The sequence below is a fragment of the Lepidochelys kempii genome, chromosome 23 (assembly GCF_965140285.1).
Source record: "Lepidochelys kempii isolate rLepKem1 chromosome 23, rLepKem1.hap1, whole genome shotgun sequence".
Lineage (NCBI taxonomy): Eukaryota > Metazoa > Chordata > Testudines > Cheloniidae > Lepidochelys > Lepidochelys kempii.
The window spans coordinates 2307377-2327562 of NC_136402.1; the positions used below are offsets into that span (position 1 = coordinate 2307377).

Below are 20186 nucleotides of genomic sequence, written 5' to 3' on the forward strand. Positions count from 1 at the left end.
CCTGTAAAATTTGAACCTATTCTTTGAAAATAATATTGCCCTTGGTCAGAGTAGTATGAGGAAGTTCTTTATTCTCAGATATGCAGCAATAAACTATTCTTTTTGTGGTGGTTGTGAAAACTGTGCCTCTGAGATCTGTATGTCCTGTTCGAGAGAGATATGTTGCAGACTGGATGAAATTCACCTCTCTGCAGGTTCTGTAACCTGGACCTACTTTTTTCTAGGCATATAGCACCATAAGTTACAAACTTATAAACAGGGTCGTTGTCCCACCATCTTTTGACCCCATTGAAATACATGAGATTCAGTGATTTTTTAGGAATGATGTAGTGAATAAATGGTAACATTTTTCATGTTTGCAGCAGCACTGGATGCTGGTAAGGAACTTCAGGTTTCATAGATAATTCAGGCATATTTTAATTATGGACTAGTTCTGGTACATACACTTATTGGCATTTAGCTGTGTGCAATTGTGCATGAATTTTTTTCATATACAGTGTGTAGACTTGGTTTGAATATCTTCTCTGCAGGTTGCATTTCCTAAAATAATATCATCAAGATCAAATTTCTCATCAATCAAGTTTAAGGCAAACCAGGCTTAAATTACTTCACTTGTTCATGACTAGGCTTGGAAAAATTAGATTTTTATTGGTAAATGTCAATTTCACCATACATACACAAATGTATGAAAAATATTGCCATTGATAATAATTGTAATTTATGCATAGAAAAAGTGAGAAAATTGCTGCTTGAGAGCATATTAGAGTTTGATTTAAGGATATTTATTTTGTACGTTTTGATATGTGATGTTGACAGTTTGTGTTTTAACTGGTGTAAAACTAACTTTTTGAATCACAACATATACTGTCATTAAATAGAAAAGGAGTACTTGTGGCACCTTAGAGACTAACCAATTTATTTGAGATTAAGCTTTCGTGAGCTACAGCTGTAGCTTAGTCTCTAAGGTGCCACAAGTACTCCTTTTCTTTTTGCGAATACAGACTAACACGGCTGCTACTCTGAAACCGGTCATTAAATAGTTATTGTCTTAACCCCTCCCATATTTTCCTGCAACTATGAAAAATTAAATAGATAAAAATAGAAAACAATGCTTAAAACCCATAATTTTGTGCAACTGTGAAAATTTAAATTGATAAAAAATTAAAAATGCTTAAATATAAACATCAATATTATCCCTCAAATTTATATTTAAAAAATATGAATTCTGCCAAATCTGTTCCTGATGATCAGTGTAGCTTAAAGAGCAAAATGGATTTAACCACACATACAAAGTTCCAGTTGTTTGAAAGCACTTTTAATTTGAACACATATTTCCATCTAAAATACAAACCAGAAGTATTTATCTAGAATACTATATAATAAGGATTGGTTTATATATATATGGGCTAATGTATCAATACTGGTATTGCTTTCATTTTAAAATGTATTATCTGTTCATCTCTGTTATCTAACTTTTTCCTGTTACCTTTTGTTTAGGAATCTTGCTATACACTAATGCAGTTTTCAAGCTCTGAGTCTTGTCCTAGTTTATCAGAAACCAAAGCATATTCCCTGACCAAACATTAAAGGTGGGTAAACATGGACCAGTACCACCTCAGTGATGAAAACTTCATCCAATCAGAGATGCATATTCCTGGATTTTCAGAGAGTCAAGGGCTGAACTGTAGTGACACTCTCAACCTTAAGCTGTGTCCAGATACAAGAGACATAATGTATACTGGCCTAAGCAGCCTAGATATGGATCCTAGCCTTTCAGCTGCAGATATGGCTAATGACACTTTGGAGGACAATTTAGATGCACTGTCTTTGTATTCTGTGAAGGACTGTGATTTTGTTAAACTCCTTGATGAGTCTGACTTTGGCTCACAGCCTTCTTTGTGTGGTGAGTACATTGGAATCTCCTTTGGTTATAATTTTACAGTTCAGTGTAGCCAGAAATTCTTCAGTAGTTAATTTAGAAGCTAAAGTAGACCTAGTGATAATCTCTTTGGGGCAGGGACATTGGGTAAAATTTTCAAAAGCCCCTAAATGACGAGAAGCCTAAATCCCAATTTCAAGTGCCTTTTGAAAATGAGACTTAAGACTTCTAAGTCACTTAGGTGCTTTTGAAAATTTTGCGTCTTTATTTGTCTTATAAATTGTCATGTGTATTTATAGCTCTATAGAAAATAGTTACTTATAATTACTGTAATATTAAATAGGATAGGAATATTTCCCCTACGACTCTGTTTCCTTAAAATTGTACCATGACTAGGAATACACTCTCTGTTCAAAGTCTTTGCAACTTGATCTCAAAACTGCAAATGGAAAATTTAAAAACATTAAGATAACAGATTTGCTAAATATGCTGCTAACGTTTACATTACTAGCTTTCCTTGAAGCATAGAAGAGACATTCTGTTTAATTTTTGCATTTCAAGTTCTCTGGGAAATGGATTTAGAAGAATGGGCTTTCTCCAAAATTTGCAATTAGAAGTTAAAAGGAGAATGTCCTGAGTAAAATACTGTCCTTGAAAGAACAGGGTAGCATCACTGCTAATGCAGATCAGTGATCATGCAAAAGTTCAAGGAAATTTGAAGACAGAAAAAACAAAAAGACACAAGCAGGAGTGCTCAAATAAGAGAATGATAGAATTTTTTTTATAAAATTTGGTGCTTTTATTTAACTGATTAGGCCAACTGATAAAATTTGTAGTATATCTACCTCTCTCCTTTTTCATTCTGGTTCATAGGTAATTAATCTTAGATTTATGAAAACAATGTAAGCTTAGTGGCTCAATGAATTTATTAACTAGTCAGTCATCTCTGGTGACCTTGGTTTAAATATTGATAAGGTCACAAGTGCAAAATAATTCGGAGGAGTCTCCTGTGTCCATTTTTGTCCAAAAAAGCGGAAACAGTGTGGCAGAATTCAGGTCAGTTGACACTGCTCAAGAGATTCAGGACTGAAATAGCAAGCCACAACTGAGGTGCATTGTCAGAGCTGGGTGAGGACATAGGCCTGGAAAAGCAGTGGTGTTGCAGATCACAGGCTACATTGTTAGACACAAACCTGTGGTGCATCATGCTTGTACTAGTTATCCTGCCCTGTAACTAGGCTCCCAACAGAAAATTTAGGGGAATTAAAAAGAGAAATCTATGAAACCTTACATTATTGGGGTAATTTACTAAGATACTGTGTGTTACCTAATGAGTATAACTTTCACCCTTTATTTAGAATTGGGACTTCCTGTCCCAGCAGCACCTAAAGAAGTTGAACAAGAAGGAAAGTCCAATTCTGGTAGTGCCAGGAAAGGGAAGCATCAGCACAGCTCTCCTCAAAATCCTGTTCTGGATTGCAGTCTCTGTGGAAAGGTGTTCAGCAGTGCCAGCTCTCTTAGCAAACATAACCTGACTCACAGCCAGGAACGGAAATACATCTGTAAAATCTGCAGCAAGGCTTTTAAACGGCAGGACCACCTGTATGTAGGCGTTTACTAATATAAAGGCATAAAACTATGTTCAGTTTGTTTGTTTGTATGTTTGAAACAGAGTGGATAGTATCCACTTCAGTAGTACTTCATTTTCCTGTTTCAGTTTGGTTTAGACGCACAGTTACCCTACTTTGGTACTTTGGTGTGGGCATTTGTCAGGCCAGCAAACCCCATCAAATTACATTGCAAAGCTATATCAATAGCAGAAGCAAGTTAGTTCTAGCATTTCCAGAGCATATTGGTGCAGGAAGGGCCTCAACTAGCCATATAAGACATAGTTCAGCTACAGAAGACTTGGTAAGCTTGTATTGTGCAATAGCAACTAAGAGCCTTTTATTTTTCTTTCTGCTCAGTGGTCCAGGGAAAAGCTTACTGGTGTTGGAAGTACTTGTACTGGACAGCCAATTCTTGTGTGGTTTCAGCAGCCAATATGTTGTGAACTGCAGTTAAAGATTAAATTTTCACACCATTAATAACTGGGATTCAGTGTTTCAAATGCTGTATGGCATTTGTTCTATCTCTAGTGGTTCTTGAAGTATTGGACCTTCAGTGGTCTATTCTGGTTTCTTGATGTAGCAGTGCTGGTTCAGACTAATTGTATCAAGTCCAAGACATCGGACCAGTGCAAATGCCAGTCCCAGGGAACGGGCTGGAGGTTTCAGTCCGTATTACTATATTTTGAATTAATATGTGTCCTTTAAAATGTTGTTCCGCCCTAAAAGTGTCTCTGTAGAAAGGGCATTGTGGTGTTCCATATTCATTGTTTGTCACTGGTTTCTGTATCAAATTTGCTTTGAAATTTTGAATTTCTCAGTGCTGGCAGTTAAAAAACATCTTTCCTGAGAGTTTTGAGAAGGTCAGTTTTGAATTGGATTCAGCGATAGGCAGCCAGTGCAGGTGATGGAGGGTGGGAGTGATGTAATCCTTCTTCCTAGAGTGAAAAAAAAAGCAGTCGGGCTGCAGCTGTGTGGACCCCTCCTGCTTTAGAGAGCCCTAATTGTGCCTTGTTTTACACTCTGTCCAACCCCTGTGAGTTCTGTAGGAGTTGCACTGGATATGTCAGTGCAGAATTTGACCTTCAGAATTTAATAAAACCATAGAAGTGAGAACTGAAATAGTTCAGGAAAGAAATGATTTAATTTCTGCTAGTCATTTTAATATGAGTCTTCTCTTCTGTCTTTTGTCTTTTTACCTCAGGAGTGGACACATGCTAACACATCAGAAAACAAAACCATTTATGTGTATAGAACAGGGTTGCAATAAGAGTTACTGTGACCATCGGTCGTTGCTTCGACATTATGAAATGCAACACGGCTTGTCTATCTTGAAGGAGGCCACCTGTGATGAAGATGCCTGTAAGGTCTCATCACCTTCTCATGATGCATTTGTCCAAAGAGGACAAGGTAGCTTGAGAATGGAGAGGCTGGCTGTTCACTCTGAATCCAAATCTCCAAATCCTGTCCTGCCCAACAGAGACCTACTGAAATGTATTGTTAGCAGCATTGTAAATCAGAAGCTTCCAACAACTCCAGCATCGTCTGCAGGGGACTTGAAAGGTTCACTGCAGTCTTGCTCCTCTGTAGCTGATAAGGTTTCTTGCATCCCATCTAGCACGACTGCACTATTTGAAGCTACGAGTGACAACGTGGTGAAGGAGCATTATTCTTGCCAAAAGAATGCCACCTCTTCTAATGTGTATGCCATAATAAATCCTGGTAATTTATCTGTGATCACGCCAGGAGAAAACATAGTTACCAGTTTGACTGATACATCCCTGCGTTCAGAATCACAGTTTCCTTTAGAGACTACAGGGCTGGATTATTGGCCAAACAGCACTTTACCTTGTTTTCCATTATTCAGAGGTCAGAAGATTTCTGCAAACTCCTCCCATCAGTCAAGCAGTAATTTTCAGTGGATCAGAAACATGCCAGTTTGTACTAAAAGCAAAGGGAATAGTGTTTATATTAATCACAATCCATCTGTTGCAGCTCAGAATATTTCAGGTGGGTTTCCTGGACCTTCTCATGCATTCGACTCGTTTGCACAGATGTATGAGTGTCCAGATGCTGTGTCATTCGCACTTTTGAAGACCCAAGGGGAAATCTCAGGTGAAACAAAGCTCAGCAGTTTTGAGGAAGCCTTTAGGCCAACAAAAAGACAAGAATGTGACATTGATTCTTGTCACTGGCAGAACATTCAGAAGCATAATGTGTTACAGAATGATGCTAACCCACACTTCAGGCAGCTTTTCATGGAATCCTCCGTGAACCAGGAGCATTTGCAAGTGCAGCAGCACCTGCTCCAAATGTTCACCAAATCTCAACACATTTTGTCCCACACCCAGGTGGTGGCTCCATCACAGAAAGCAACTTCTGAGGTGAAACAGGCTGTAGAAAAACCACTCCAAAATGTATTGCAACAGCAGCAGCAGGCTGACGTGATTCACTCTCTTCTAGAGCACACACAACGTGGAGGGTCTCCCATGTATATGCAAAAGACTTTGACCCAGTATCAGAAGGATGTGTTATCTGTTAGTGAGGAACAAGGCCAAATAGGAAGGCAGCAAGCAGCAGTTACTTTGCAGTCTTCTCGGTCCCTGTCTGACCCTTTCATAAATTCAGACTCTGTTTACTCTGCCAAGCAGACTAGACCCTTGAAAGGGTGTGTGGGATTCAAAGATACTGACAACCCAAGCCAACCCCAGACTGCAGTATGTGATAAGGCCCTGGGAAACTCTACTTATGGGAAATCACGTCAGCGAGAAAATAACACTTCTGTATATAGCAACAAAGAGAAGAATGAAGGATATTGCAAAGGAACAAGTGGAAAACTACAGTCCAGCAGTGGTAGGCCTCGCCGCTTGTCCAGTGTCCGAAAAGAGAAGCTAAAGTTTGACCTGTCTTGCACAGCTTCTCCAAGTCAAGTGGCCATGGCTTCCTTTTCATTACCTGGTACTTCACCAAGTCATGTGACTGAAAAGAAACACAAACTAACAATTTTTAATAGGATTCAGGTATGTTCAAATCTTCTTTTATTTTTTAGCGAATAAAATAAAAACTTTTAAATAAATAAATAGAAAACAGAGATGGCATCTTCATGGTTAGAGCAGGGAATTAGGAGTCAGAAATCCTGGCTTTTCCTATTGAAAGTCACTGGGAGGTATGTGTCTAACTCATTTGGGTGCTTTTGCATCTTTAAGTATCTAAATAACTTTGTAAATTAAGCCCTCTGTGTCTCAGATTCTCCATCTTTAAAATGAGGATAATGATATTTACCAACCTTTGAGAAGTTGTGACACATTATTGGAGCAGTGACACAAGGCTCCATTTTTTAGCTGAGAAGTGAAACCACTATTGTAACCCTTGTGGTACAAAACAAAACCAAACCACCATGTAAGCTAGTCTTTTTGAAAATTAGGGTGTAAATATATAGGGGAAATTATTTTAAAACTAAGACCTTCTGTACCAAATTTGTATAGAAGATTGCAGTTTATAATGGAAATACTCACACATTTTAACAGGGCTGTGCTAGTAGACTATGCTAATAACTTGTTGCCAAGAGGAATCAAGTTGAAATCTGCTTCTGGATTGAGATGGGACTCTAATCAGCTCATCCAAAAGCAAGTGTTAATGTAGTTGCAGAATAAAACTTCTTTTCAGACTAAAAAAAAAAAAATCCCCAGCTCTGAAAATATTTAGTATTCCACAGGATAAATAAATAGTTTCACAGTTACTGTTGATCTAGATGTCTTTGTCAGGATCATATTACTACATTATTTTAACATGTGGGAGAAATGCTCATAATTCATTCAGTTCTTCTAGTGAATTATGTATGAGGCTTAGTCACTAATCAGTGAAGATATCTTTCAGTGCTCCCATGGGTTGCACTGAAATATTTCTTTGCTTTTCATAAATCAAAAACAGTAAAGCTTAGTCTGACATCCTTCACACTTGGTAGTGTGACAGGATCCTTATTTCTTGTACTTTATTTGTCAGTGTTGCTGTATTAAACTTCATCTTGAAAGGTGTGGTAAAGTGGGTCCAACATTCTTTTAAACAGCACATCAATTATGTTTTTTGTTTTATTATGAATAAAAATATGGGGCAGTTAGCTGTGCTTTTAACCTGAGATCTGAAAATACTTTATAATTGTTCATGAAGGGGGTTAACATTACCTCTGTTTTATAGTTTGGAAAACTGGGACACAGAGATGTTATGTGATGTTTTAAGTTAATTTGCAGTCTGGAATAGAACCTAGGGTTCCTAACTCTAGGTACTGAGCCTTAGCTATTGGATTTCATTGTTTCCCTGTGTTTTTTTAAATTGGAGGTGGGCAAAGTACGGCCCATGGGACACATCCGGCCCGCGGGACCTTCTTGCCCGGCTCCTGAGCTCCTGGACCAGGAGGCTAGCCCCCGGCCCCTTCCCTGCTGTTCCTCCTCCCCTGCAGCCTCAGCTCACTGCACCACCAGTTCAATGCTCTAGGCGGCGGGGCTGCGAGCTCTTGCTGGGCAGTGCAGCTGCAGAGCTGCTGCCTGACCTGGTGCTCTGTGCTGCACGGTGGCGTGGCTGGCTCCAGCCGGGCGGCACGGCAACCTGTCCTGGTGCTCTGAGTGGCACGGCTGTAGCACTGCCAGCCACTGGTGCTCCAGGCAGTGCGGAAAGGGATCAGGGGGGTTGGATAGAGGGCAGGGGAGTTCGGGGTGGTGGTCAGTTGGCGGGGATGTGGATGGGGTTGAGGCAGTCAGAGGGCGGGGAACAGGAGGGTTGAATGGGGTCAGGGGTCCCGGGGGGGCAGTCAGGAAGGAGAGGGGGGGTTGGATGGGGTGGCAGGGGGCAGTCAGAGGCAGGGGTTCCCGGGGCAGTCAGGGAGAAAGGGTGATTGGATGGGGCAGGAGTTCCAGGGGGGCAGTCAGGAATGAGAGGAGGGGTTGGATGGGATGGCAGGGGGCGGGCTGGGGTCCCGGGGGGGCCATCAAGGGACAGGAAACAGGGGGTTGGATGGGGCAGGAGTCCTGGGGGGGGCCGTCAGGGGATGAGAAGCAGGGGGGGTCGGATGGGGGCGGGGGCCGGGCCACGCCTGGCTGTTTGGGGGGGGCACAGCCTCCTCTAGTCAGCCCTCCATACAATTTTGGAAACCTAATGTGGCCCTCAGGCCAAAAAGTTTGCCCACCCCTGTTTTAAAATCTTTTTATTAGTGTTGACAACTTTGGACTCACCAAAAATAATCTTTAGCATTTACATGGCACTTTACATATTTCAAAGTGCATTAAAAACTAATTAATCCAGTGTCAGAGGTTTAAAAATGATTTAACAAGATGAAGTCTCACAGGATGCTTTGTAAAGTCTTTCACCTAGGTTCTTGGTTCAACTTGGGCTCTGGTCAGTAATAAAATATTGCTAGCATCAGACTGTTCAGGGAGCTGTGTGAAATGAGTCAGTACAATAATGGACAGATGTCCATATAGCACAGATCACTTTCTCAATTGGGAGTAATTAGTGCCTAACTGCTTGCATCAGCAGAGAGATAAGGGGCTAAATAGTTATACATAATGAACTTCTCACCCTTAGGGTATGTCTACACTACGGAATAAGGTCGAATTTATAGAAGTCGGTTTTTTAGAAATCGGTTTTATATATTCGAGTGTGTGTGTCCCCACAGAAAATGCTCTAAGTGCATTAAATGCATTAACTCGGCGGAGCGCTTCCACAGTACGGAGGCTAGAGTCGACTTCCGGAACGTTGCACTGTGGGTAGCTATCCCACAGTTCCCGCAGTCTCCGCTGCCCATTGGAATTCTGGGTTGAGATCCCAACGCCTGATGGGGCTAAAACATTGTCGCGGGTGGTTCTGGGTACATATCGTCAGGACCCCGTTCCCTCCCTCCCTCCGTGAAAACAAGGGCAGACAATCGTTTCGCGCCTTTTTTCCTGAGTTACCTGTGCAGACACCATACCACTGCAAGCATGGAGCCCGCTCAGGTAACCGTCACCCTATGTCTCCTGGGTGCTGGCAGACGCGGTACGGCATTGCTACACAGTAGCAGCAACCCCTTGCCTTGTGGCAGCAGACGGTACAGTACGACTGGTAGCCGTCATCGTCATGTCCGAGGTGCTCCTGGTCGCCTCTGTGAGGTCGATCAGGAGCGCCTGGGCAGACATGGGCGCAGGGACTAAATTTGGAGTGACTTGACCAGGTCATTCTCTTTAGTCCTGCAGTCAGTCCTATTGAACCGTCTTATGGTGAGCGGGCAGGCGATACGGACTGCTAGCAGTCGTACTGTACCATCTTCTGCCGAGCAGCCATGAGATGTGGATGGCATGCAGTCCTTCTGCACCGTCTGCTGCCAGCCAAAGATGTAAAAGATAGATGGAGTGGATCAAAACAAGAAATAGACCAGATTTGTTTTGTACTCATTTGCTTCCCCCCCTCCCCTGTCTAGGGGACTCATTCTTCTAGATCACACTGCAGTCACTCACAGAGAAGGTGCAGTGAGGTAAATCTAGCCATGTATCAATCAGAGGCCAGGCTAACCTTCTTGTTCCAATAAGGACAAAAACTTAGGTGCACCATTTCTTATTGGAACCCTCCGTGCAGTCCTGCCTGAAATACTCCTTGATGTAAAGCCACCCCCTTTGTTGATTTTAGCTCCCTGAAGCCAACCCTGTAAGCGCCCCTCCCGGCGTCAGAGCAACAGCAAACAATCGGGCATCTGAGAGTGCTGTCCAGAGCAGTCACAATGGAGCACTCTGATGGGGCTAAAACATTGTCGCGGGTGGTTCTGGGTACGTATCGTCAGGCCCCCGTTCCCTCCCTCCCTCCGTGAAAGCAAGGGCAGACAATCATTTCGCGCCTTTTTTCCTGAGTTACCTGTGCAGACGCCATACCACGGCAAGCATGGAGCCCGCTCAGGTAACCGTCACCCTATGTCTCCTGGGTGCTGGCAGACGCGGTACGGCTTTGCTGCACAGTAGCAGCAACCCATTGCCTTCTGGCAGCAGACGGTGCAATACGACTGGTAGTCGTCCTCGTCGTGTCCGAGGTGCTCCTGGCCACGTCGGCTGGGAGCGCCTGGGCAGACATGGGCGCAGGGACTAAATTTGGAGTGACCTGACCAGGTCATTCTCTTTAGTCCTGCAGTCAGTCCTATTGAACCGTCTTATGGTGAGCGGGCAGGCGATACGGACTGCTAGCAGTCGTACTGTACCATCTTCTGCCGAGCAGCCATGAGATGTGGATGGCATGCAGTCCTTCTGCACCGTCTGCTGCCAGCCAAAGATGTAAAAGATAGATGGAGTGGATCAAAACAAGAAATAGACCAGATTTGTTTTGTACTCATTTGCTTCCCCCCCTCCCCTGTCTAGGGGACTCATTCTTCTAGATCACACTGCAGTCACTCACAGAGAAGGTGCAGTGAGGTAAATCTAGCCATGTATCAATCAGAGGCCAGGCTAACCTTCTTGTTCCAATAAGGACAAAAACTTAGGTGCACCATTTCTTATTGGAACCCTCCGTGCAGTCCTGCCTGAAATACTCCTTGATGTAAAGCCACCCCCTTTGTTGATTTTAGCTCCCTGAAGCCAACCCTGTAAGCGCCCCTCCCGGCGTCAGAGCAACAGCAAACAATCGGGCATCTGAGAGTGCTGTCCAGAGCAGTCACAATGGAGCACTCTGATGGGGCTAAAACATTGTCGCGGGTGGTTCTGGGTACGTATCGTCAGGCCCCCGTTCCCTCCCTCCCTCCGTGAAAGCAAGGGCAGACAATCATTTCGCGCCTTTTTTCCTGAGTTACCTGTGCAGACGCCATACCACGGCAAGCATGGAGCCCGCTCAGGTAACCGTCACCCTATGTCTCCTGGGTGCTGGCAGACGCGGTACGGCTTTGCTGCACAGTAGCAGCAACCCATTGCCTTCTGGCAGCAGACGGTGCAATACGACTGGTAGTCGTCCTCGTCGTGTCCGAGGTGCTCCTGGCCACGTCGGCTGGGAGCGCCTGGGCAGACATGGGCGCAGGGACTAAATTTGGAGTGACCTGACCAGGTCATTCTCTTTAGTCCTGCAGTCAGTCCTATTGAACCGTCTTATGGTGAGCGGGCAGGCGATACGGACTGCTAGCAGTCATACTGTACCATCTTCTGCCAGGCAGGCAAGAGATGAGGATTGCTAGCAGTCGTATTGTACCATCTTCTGCCAGGCAGGCAAGAGATGAAGATGGCTAGCAGTCGTACTGTACCATCTTCTGCCGAGCAGCCATGAGATGTGGATGGCATGCAGTCCTTCTGCACCGTCTGCTGCCAGCCAAAGATGTAAAAGATAGATGGAGTGGGTCAGAACAAGAAATAGACCAGATTTGTTTTGTACTCATTTGCCTCCTCCCTTGTCTAGGGGACTCATTCCTCTAGATCACACTGCAGTCACTCACAGAGAAGGTGCAGCGAGGTAAATCTAGCCATGTATCAATCAGAGGCCAGGCTAACCTCCTTGTTCCAATAAGAACGATAACTTAGGTGCACCATTTCTTATTGGAACCCTCCGTGCAGTCCTGCCTGAAATACTCCTTGATGTACAGGCACCCCCTTTGTTGATTTTAGCTCCCTGAAGCCAACCCTGTAAGCCGTGTCGTCAGTCGCCCCTCCCTCCGTCAGAATCATAGAATCATAGAATATCAGGGTTGGAAGGGACCCCAGAAGGTCATCTAGTCCAACCCCCTGCTCAAAGCAGGACCAATTCCCAGTTAAATCATCCCAGCCAGGGCTTTGTCAAGCCTGACCTTAAAAACCTCTAAGGAAGGAGATTCTACCACCTCCCTAGGTAACGCATTCCAGTGTTTCACCACCCTCTTAGTGAAAAAGTTTTTCCTAATATCCAATCTAAACCTCCCCCACTGCAACTTGAGACCATTACTCCTCGTTCTGTCATCTGCTACCATTGAGAACAGTCTAGAGCCATCCTCTTTGGAACCCCCTTTCAGGTAGTTGAAAGCAGCTATCAAATCCCCCCTCATTCTTCTCTTCTGCAGGCTAAACAATCCCAGCTCCCTCAGCCTCTCCTCATAACTCATGTGTTCCAGTCCCCTAATCATTTTTGTTGCCCTTCGCTGGACTCTCTCCAATTTATCCACATCCTTCTTGAAGTGTGGGGCCCAAAACTGGACACAGTACTCCAGATGAGGCCTCACCAATGTCGAATAGAGGGGAACGATCACGTCCCTCGATCTGCTCGCTATGCCCCTACTTATACATCCCAAAATGCCATTGGCCTTCTTGGCAACAAGGGCACACTGCTGACTCATATCCAGCTTCTCGTCCACTGTCACCCCTAGGTCCTTTTCCGCAGAACTGCTGCCTAGCCATTCGGTCCCTAGTCTGTAGCTGTGCATTGGGTTCTTCCGTCCTAAGTGCAGGACCCTGCACTTATCCTTATTGAACCTCATCAGATTCCTTTTGGCCCAATCTTCCAATTGGTCTAGGTCCTTCTGTATCCTATCCCTCCCCTCCAGCGTATCTACCACTCCTCCCAGTTTAGTATCATCCGCAAATTTGCTGAGAGTGCAATCCACACCATCCTCCAGATCATTTATGAAGATATTGAATAAAACCGGCCCCAGGACCGACCCTTGGGGCACTCCACTTGATACCGGCTGCCAACTAGACATGGAGCCATTGATCACTACCCGTTGAGCCCGACAATTTAGCCAGCTTTCTACCCACCTTATAGTGCATTCATCCAGCCCATACTTCCTTAACTTGCTGACAAGAATACTATGGGAGACCGTGTCAAAAGCTTTGCTAAAGTCAAGAAACAATACATCCACTGCTTTCCCTTCATCCACAGAACCAGTAATCTCATCATAAAAGGCGATTAGATTAGTCAGGCATGACCTTCCCTTGGTGAATCCATGCTGGCTGTTCCTGATCACTTTCCTCTCATGCAAGTGCTTCAGGATTGATTCTTTGAGGACCTGCTCCATGATTTTTCCAGGGACTGAGGTGAGGCTGACTGGCCTGTAGTTCCCAGGATCTTCCTTCTTCCCTTTTTTAAAGATTGGCACTACATTAGCCTTTTTCCAGTCATCCGGGACTTCCCCGGTTCGCCACGAGTTTTCAAAGATAATGGCCAGTGGCTCTGCAATCACAGCCGCCAATTCCTTCAGCACTCTCGGATGCAACTCGTCTGGCCCCATGGACTTGTGCACGTCCAGCTTTTCTAAATAGTCCCTAACCGCCTCTATCTCCACAGAGGGCTGGCCATCTCTTCCGCATTTTGTGATGCCCAGCGCAGCAGTCTGGGAGCTGACCTTGTTAGTGAAAACAGAGGCAAAAAAAGCATTGAGTACATTAGCTTTTTCCACATCCTCTGTCACTAGGTTGCCTCCCTCATTCAGTAAGGGGCCCACACATTCCTTGGCTTTCTTCTTGTTGCCAACATACCTGAAGAAACCCTTCTTGTTACTCTTATCATCTCTGGCTAGCTGCAGCTCCAGGTGCGATTTGGCCCTCCTGATAACATTCCTACATGCCCGAGCAATATTTTTATACTCTTCCCTGGTCATATGTCCAACCTTCCACTTCTTGTAAGCTTCTTTTTTATGTTTAAGATCCGCTAGGATTTCACCATTAAGCCAAGCTGGTCGCCTGCCATATTTACTATTCTTTCGACTCATCGGGATGGTTTGTCCCTGTAACCTCAACAGGGATTCCTTGAAATACAGCCAGCTCTCCTGGACTCCTTTCCCCTTCAAGTTAGTCCCCCAGGGGATCCTGGCCATCCGTTCCCTGAAGGAGTCGAAGTCTGCTTTCCTGAAGTCCAGGGTCCGTATCCTGCTGCTTACCTTTCTTCCCTGCGTCAGGATCCTGAACTCAATCAACTCATGGTCACTGCCTCCCAGATTCCCATCCACTTTTGCTTCCCCCACTAATTCTACCCGGTTTGTGAGCAGCAGGTCAAGAAAAGCGCCCCCCCTAGTTGGCTCCTCTAGCACTTGCGCCAGGAAATTGTCCCCTACGCTTTCCAAAAACTTCCTGGATTGTCTATGCACTGCTGTATTGCTCTCCCAGCAGATATCAGGAAAATTAAAGTCACCCATGAGAATCAGGGCATGCGATCTAGTAGCTTCCGTGAGCTGCCGGAAGAAAGGCTCATCCACCTCATCCCCCTGGTCCGGTGGTCTATAGCAGACTCCCACCACTACATCACTCTTGTTGCTCACACTTCTAAACTTAATCCAGAGACACTCAGGTTTTTCTGCAGTTTCATACCGGAGCTCTGAGCAGTCATACTGCTCCCTTACATACAGTGCTACTCCCCCACCTTTTCTGCCCTGCCTGTCCTTCCTGAACAGTTTATAACCATCCATTACAGTACTCCAGTCATGTGAGTTATCCCACCAAGTCTCTGTTATTCCGATCACGTCATAGTTCCTTGACATCACCAGGACTTCCAGTTCTCCCTGCTTGTTTCCAAGGCTTTGTGCATTTGTATATAAGCACTTGAGATAACCTGTTGATCGCCCCTCATTGCCAGTATGGGGCAGGAGCCCTCCCCTCACAGACATTCCTGCCTGTGCTTCCTCCCGGTATCCCGCTTTCCCACTTACGTCAGGGCTTTGGTCTCCTTCCCCCGGTGAACCTAGTTTAAAGCCCTCCTCACTAGGTTAGCCAGCCTGCTGGCAAAGATGCTCTTCCCTCTCTTTGTAAGATGGAGCCCGTCTCTGCCCAGCACTCCTCCTTCATGGAACACCATCCCATGGTCAAAGAAACCAAAGCCTTCTCTCCGACACCACCTGCGTAGCCATTCGTTGACTTCCATGATTCGACGCTCCCTACCTAGGCCTTTTCCTTCCACGGGGAGGATGGACGAGAACACCACTTGCGCCTCCAACTCCTTTATTCTTCTTCCTAGAGCCACATAGTCCGCAGTGATCCGCTCGAGGTCATTCTTGGCAGTATCATTGGTGCCCACGTGGAGAAGCAGGAAGGGGTAGCGATCCGAGGGCTTGATGAGTCTCGGCAGTCTCTCCGTCACATCGCGAATCTTAGCCCCTGGCAAGCAGCAGACTTCTCGGTTTTCCCAGTCAGGGCGGCAGATAGATGACTCAGTCCCCCGGAGGAGAGAGTCCCCGACCACCACCACCCGCCTTCTCCTCTTGGGGGTGGTGGTCGTGGAACCCCCAACCTCAGGACAGCGCATCTCATGCCTTCCAACCAGCAGAGTCTCCTTCTGCTTTCTCGCCCCAGACATATCATCTGGTCCACTCTCCGCAACGATACCTGTGGAGAGAACATGAAAGCGGTTAGTTACCTGTGTCTGTGTTACTGGAACCCGGACATTCCGCTTACCTCTTCTGGAGGTCACATGTTGCCAAGCTTCTTCACTGGCCTCTTGGCTCCTCTGTGCAACCTGCTCTATATCTGTAGAGCTTTGGCAGACAATCGTTCCACGCCTTTTTTCTGTGCGGACGCCATACCAAGGCAAGCATGGAGGCCGCTCAGCTCACTTTGGCAATTAGGAGCACATTAAACACCACACGCATTATCCAGCAGTATATGCAGCACCAGAACCTGGCAAAGCGATACCGGGCGAGGAGGCGACGTCAGCGCGGTCACGTGAGTGATCAGGACATGGACACAGATTTCTCTGAAAGCATGGGCCCTGCCACTGCATGCATCATGGTGCTAATGGGGCAGGTTCATGCTGTGGAATGCCAATTCTGGGCTCGGGAAACAAGCACAGACTGGTGGGACCGCATAATGTTGCAGGTCTGGGACGATTCCCAGTGGCTGCGAAACTTTCGCATGCGTAAGGGCACTTTCATGGAACTTTGTGACTTGCTTTCTCCTGCCCTGAAGTGCATGAATACCAAGATGAGAGCAGCCCTCAGAGTTGAGAAGCGAGTGGCGATAGCCCTGTGGAAGCTTGCAACGCCAGACAGCTACCGGTCAGTTGGGAATCAATTTGGAGTGGGCAAATCTACAGTGGGGGCTGCTGTGATGCAAGTAGCCCACGCAATCAAAGATCTGCTGATATCAAGGGTAGTGACCCTGGGAAATGTGCAGGTCATAGTGGATGGCTTTGCTGCAATGGGATTCCCTAACTGTGGTGGGGCTATGGACGGAACCCATATCCCTATCTTGGCACCGGAGCACCAAGCCGCCGAGTACATAAACCGCAAGGGGTACTTTTCGATAGTGCTGCAAGCTCTGGTGGATCACAAGGGACGTTTCCCCAACATCAACGTGGGATGGCCGGGAAAGGTGCATGATGCTCGCATCTTCAGGAACTCTGGTCTGTTTCAAAAGCTGCAGGAAGGGACTTTATTCCCAGACCAGAAAATAACTGTTGGGGATGTTGAAATGCCTATATGTATCCTTGGGGACCCAGCCTACCCCTTAATGCCATGGCTCATGAAGCCGTACACAGGCAGCCTGGACAGTAGTCAGGAGCTGTTCAACTACAGGCTGAGCAAGTGCAGAATGGTGGTAGAATGTGCATTTGGACATTTAAAGGCGCGTTGGCGCAGTTTACTGACTCGCTTAGACCTCAGCGAAACCAATATTCCCACTGTTATTACTGCTTGCTGTGTGCTCCACAATATCTGTGAGAGTAAGGGGGAGACGTTTATGGCGGGGTGGGAGGTTGAGGCAAATCGCCTGGCTGCTGGTTACGCGCAGCCAGACACCAGGGCGGTTAGGAGAGCACAGGAGGGCGCGGTACGCATCAGAGAAGCTTTGAAAACCAGTTTCATGACTGGCCAGGCTACGGTGTGAAAGTTCTGTTTGTTTCTCCTTGATGAAACCCCCCACCCCTTGGTTCACTCTACTTCCCTGTAAGCTAACCACCCGCCCCTCCTCCCTTCAATCACCGCTTGCAGAGGCAATAAAGTCATTGTTGCTTCAAATTCATGCATTCTTTATTCATTCATCACACAAATAGGGGGATGACTACCAAGGTAGCCCAGGAGGGCTGGTGGAGGAGGGAAGGAAAATGCCACACAGCACTTTAAGCACAGCACTTTAAAAGTTTACAACTTTAAAATTTATTGAATGACAGCCTTCTTTTTTTTGGGCAATCCTCTGTGGTGGAGTGGCTGGTTGGCCGGAGGCCCCCTCACCGCGTTCTTGGGCGTCTGGGTGTGGAGGCTATGGAACTTGGGGAGGAGGGCGGTTGGTTACAGAGGGGCAGCAGTGGCAGTCTGTGCTCCAGCTGCCTTTGCTGCAGCTCAACCATACACTGGAGCATACTGGTTTGGTCCTGCAGCAGCCTCAGCATTGAATCCTGCCTCCTCTCATCACGCTGCCGCCACATTTGAGCTTCAGCCCTGTCTTCAGCCCGCCACTTACTCTCTTCAGCCCGCCACTTACTCTCTTCAGCCCGCCACCTCTCCTCCCGGTCATTTTGTGCTTTTCTGCACTCTGACATTATTTGCCTCCACGCATTCGTCTGTGCTCTGTCAGTGTGGGAGGACAGCATGAGCTCGGAGAACATTTCATCGCGAGTGCGTTTTTTTTTCTTTCTAAGCTTCACTAGCCTCTGGGAAGGAGAAGATCCTGTGATCATTGAAACACATGCAGCTGGTGGAGAAAAAAAAAAGGGACAGCGGTATTTAAAAAGACACATTTTATAAAATAGTGGCTACACTCTTTCAGGGTAAACCTTGCTGTTAACATTACATACATAGCACATGTGCTTTCGTTACAAGGTCGCATTTTGCCTCCTCCCACCGCGTGACTACCCCCTCAACCTTCCCCCCTCCCTGTGGCTAACACCGGGGAACATTTCTGTTTAGCCACAGGCAAACAGCCCAGCAGGAATGGGCTCCTCTGAGTGTCCCCTGAAGAAAAGCACTCTATTTCAACCAGGTGACCATGAATTATATCTCACTCTCCTGACGATAACACAGAGAGATAAAGAACGGATGTTGTTTGAATGCCAGCAAACATACACTGCAATGCTTTGTTCTACAATGATTCCCGAGTATGTGTTACTGGCCTGGAGTGGTAAAGTGTCCTACCATGAAGGACGCAATAAGGCTGCCCTCCCCAGAAACCTTTTGCAAAGGCTTTAGGACTACATCTAGGAGAACCGCAAATGCCAGGGCAAAGTAATCCTTTCACATGCTTGCTTTTAAACCATGTATAGTATTTTAAAAGGTACACTTACCAGAGGTCCCTTCTCCGCCTGCTGGGTCCAGGAGGCAGCCTTGGGTGGGTTCGGGGGGTACTGGCTCCAGGTCTAGGGTGAGAAACAGTTCCTGGCTGTCGGGAAAACCGGTTTCTCCGCTTGCTTGCTGTGAGCTATCTACAACCTCCTCCTCCTCCTCATCTTCGTCCCCAAAACCTGCTTCCGTATTGCCTCCATCTCCATTGAAGGAGTCAAACAACACGGCTGGGGTAGTGGTGGCTGAACCCCCTAAAATGGCATGCAGCTCATCATAGAAGCGGCATGTTTGGGGCTCTGACCCAGAGCGGCTGTTCGCCTCTCTGGTTTTCTGGTAGGCTTGCCTCAGCTCCTTCAGTTTCACGCGGCACTGCTTCGGGTCCCTGTTATGGCCTCTGTCCTTCATGCCCTGGGAGATTTTCACAAAGGTTTTGGCATTTCGAAAACTGGAATGGAGTTCTGATAGCACGGTTTCCTCTCCCCAAACAGCGATCAGATCCCGTACCTCCCGTTCGGTCCATGCTGGAGCTCTTTTGCGATTCTGGGACTCCATCATGGTCACCTGTGCTGATGAGCTCTGCATGGTCACCTGCAGCTTGCCACGCTGGCCAAACAGGAAATGAGATTCAAAAGTTCGCGGTTCTTTTCCTGTCTACCTGGCCAGTGCATCTGAGTTGAGAGTGCTGTCCAGAGCGGTCATAATGGAGCTCTCTGGGATAGCTCCCGGAGGCCAATACCATCGAATTGTGTCCACAGTACCCCAAATTCGAGCCAGCAACGTCGATTTAAGCGCTAATCCACTTGTCAGGGGTGGAGTAAGGAAATCGATTTTAAGAGCTCTTTAAGTCGAAATAAAGGGCTTCATTGTGTGGACGGGTGCAGGTTTACATCGATTTAACGCTGCTAAATTCGACCTAACATCCTAGTGTAGACCAGAGCTTAGAGATAGTCCTTTCAGGTCACAGATGAGGCACATTGATGCAATTGTGTAGGGAAGCTGCTTGCAATAGTGCTGCCCATGCTGTACGTGTTCTGTGGATAAATAGGAGTTTTGAGTCTCCAAGGTTTTGTGGAGAGTCATTTTTCTTGTGTTGATTATTAGTTGCACTTCCTGCCCCATGCAGTCTGCTGACATCTCACCCTCATGCACTACTCTGATGGAGAGTTCATATGCATGCTTTTGTCCAGGCTTTGCACAAACTGCTGCTGTTTCTGCTGGCCAGAAGGTCGCCTGTCATCTATGCACTGAGGTGAACCTTTGTGCAAGGAATCCCCCCTACTCCATACTGTGGGGGCAGGTGCTGAGCCACCTCTGTTGTACTGTTCCCTGCCTTCCCCTAGGACCTTGCAGAAGGCTCTCTGTAATGGAAGGGGCCTGCCATTGCTGTGGGAGGAGTGAGATGCTGGCTGGGCCAGAGGAATGCCGGCACTAGGAAACCTGCACGGGGCTCAGAAGCTATAGGAACTCTCTTAACTCCTTGAAGTTTATATGGGGCGTCTTGCTTCCCTCCCCAAATCCCTGCATGTGGGCACCATGC

The 20186-nt window shown here is 46.4% G+C and overlaps 1 protein-coding gene across 1 annotated transcript in view; it reads left to right on the forward strand.

Annotated features, from left to right (window-relative positions):
• Positions 1 to 1535: 1535 nt before the first annotated feature.
• ZNF541 (zinc finger protein 541) overlaps positions 1536 to 20186 on the forward strand; it is a 54184-nt gene continuing 35533 nt past the window's right edge. Inside the window, exons 1-3 of the mRNA XM_073321740.2 lie at positions 1536 to 1903; positions 3238 to 3481; positions 4691 to 6506. Coding sequence (XP_073177841.2) covers positions 1600 to 1903; positions 3238 to 3481; positions 4691 to 6506 — 2364 coding nt within the window. The 5' untranslated portion in view covers positions 1536 to 1599. The remainder of the gene's footprint in view (positions 1904 to 3237; positions 3482 to 4690; positions 6507 to 20186) is intronic.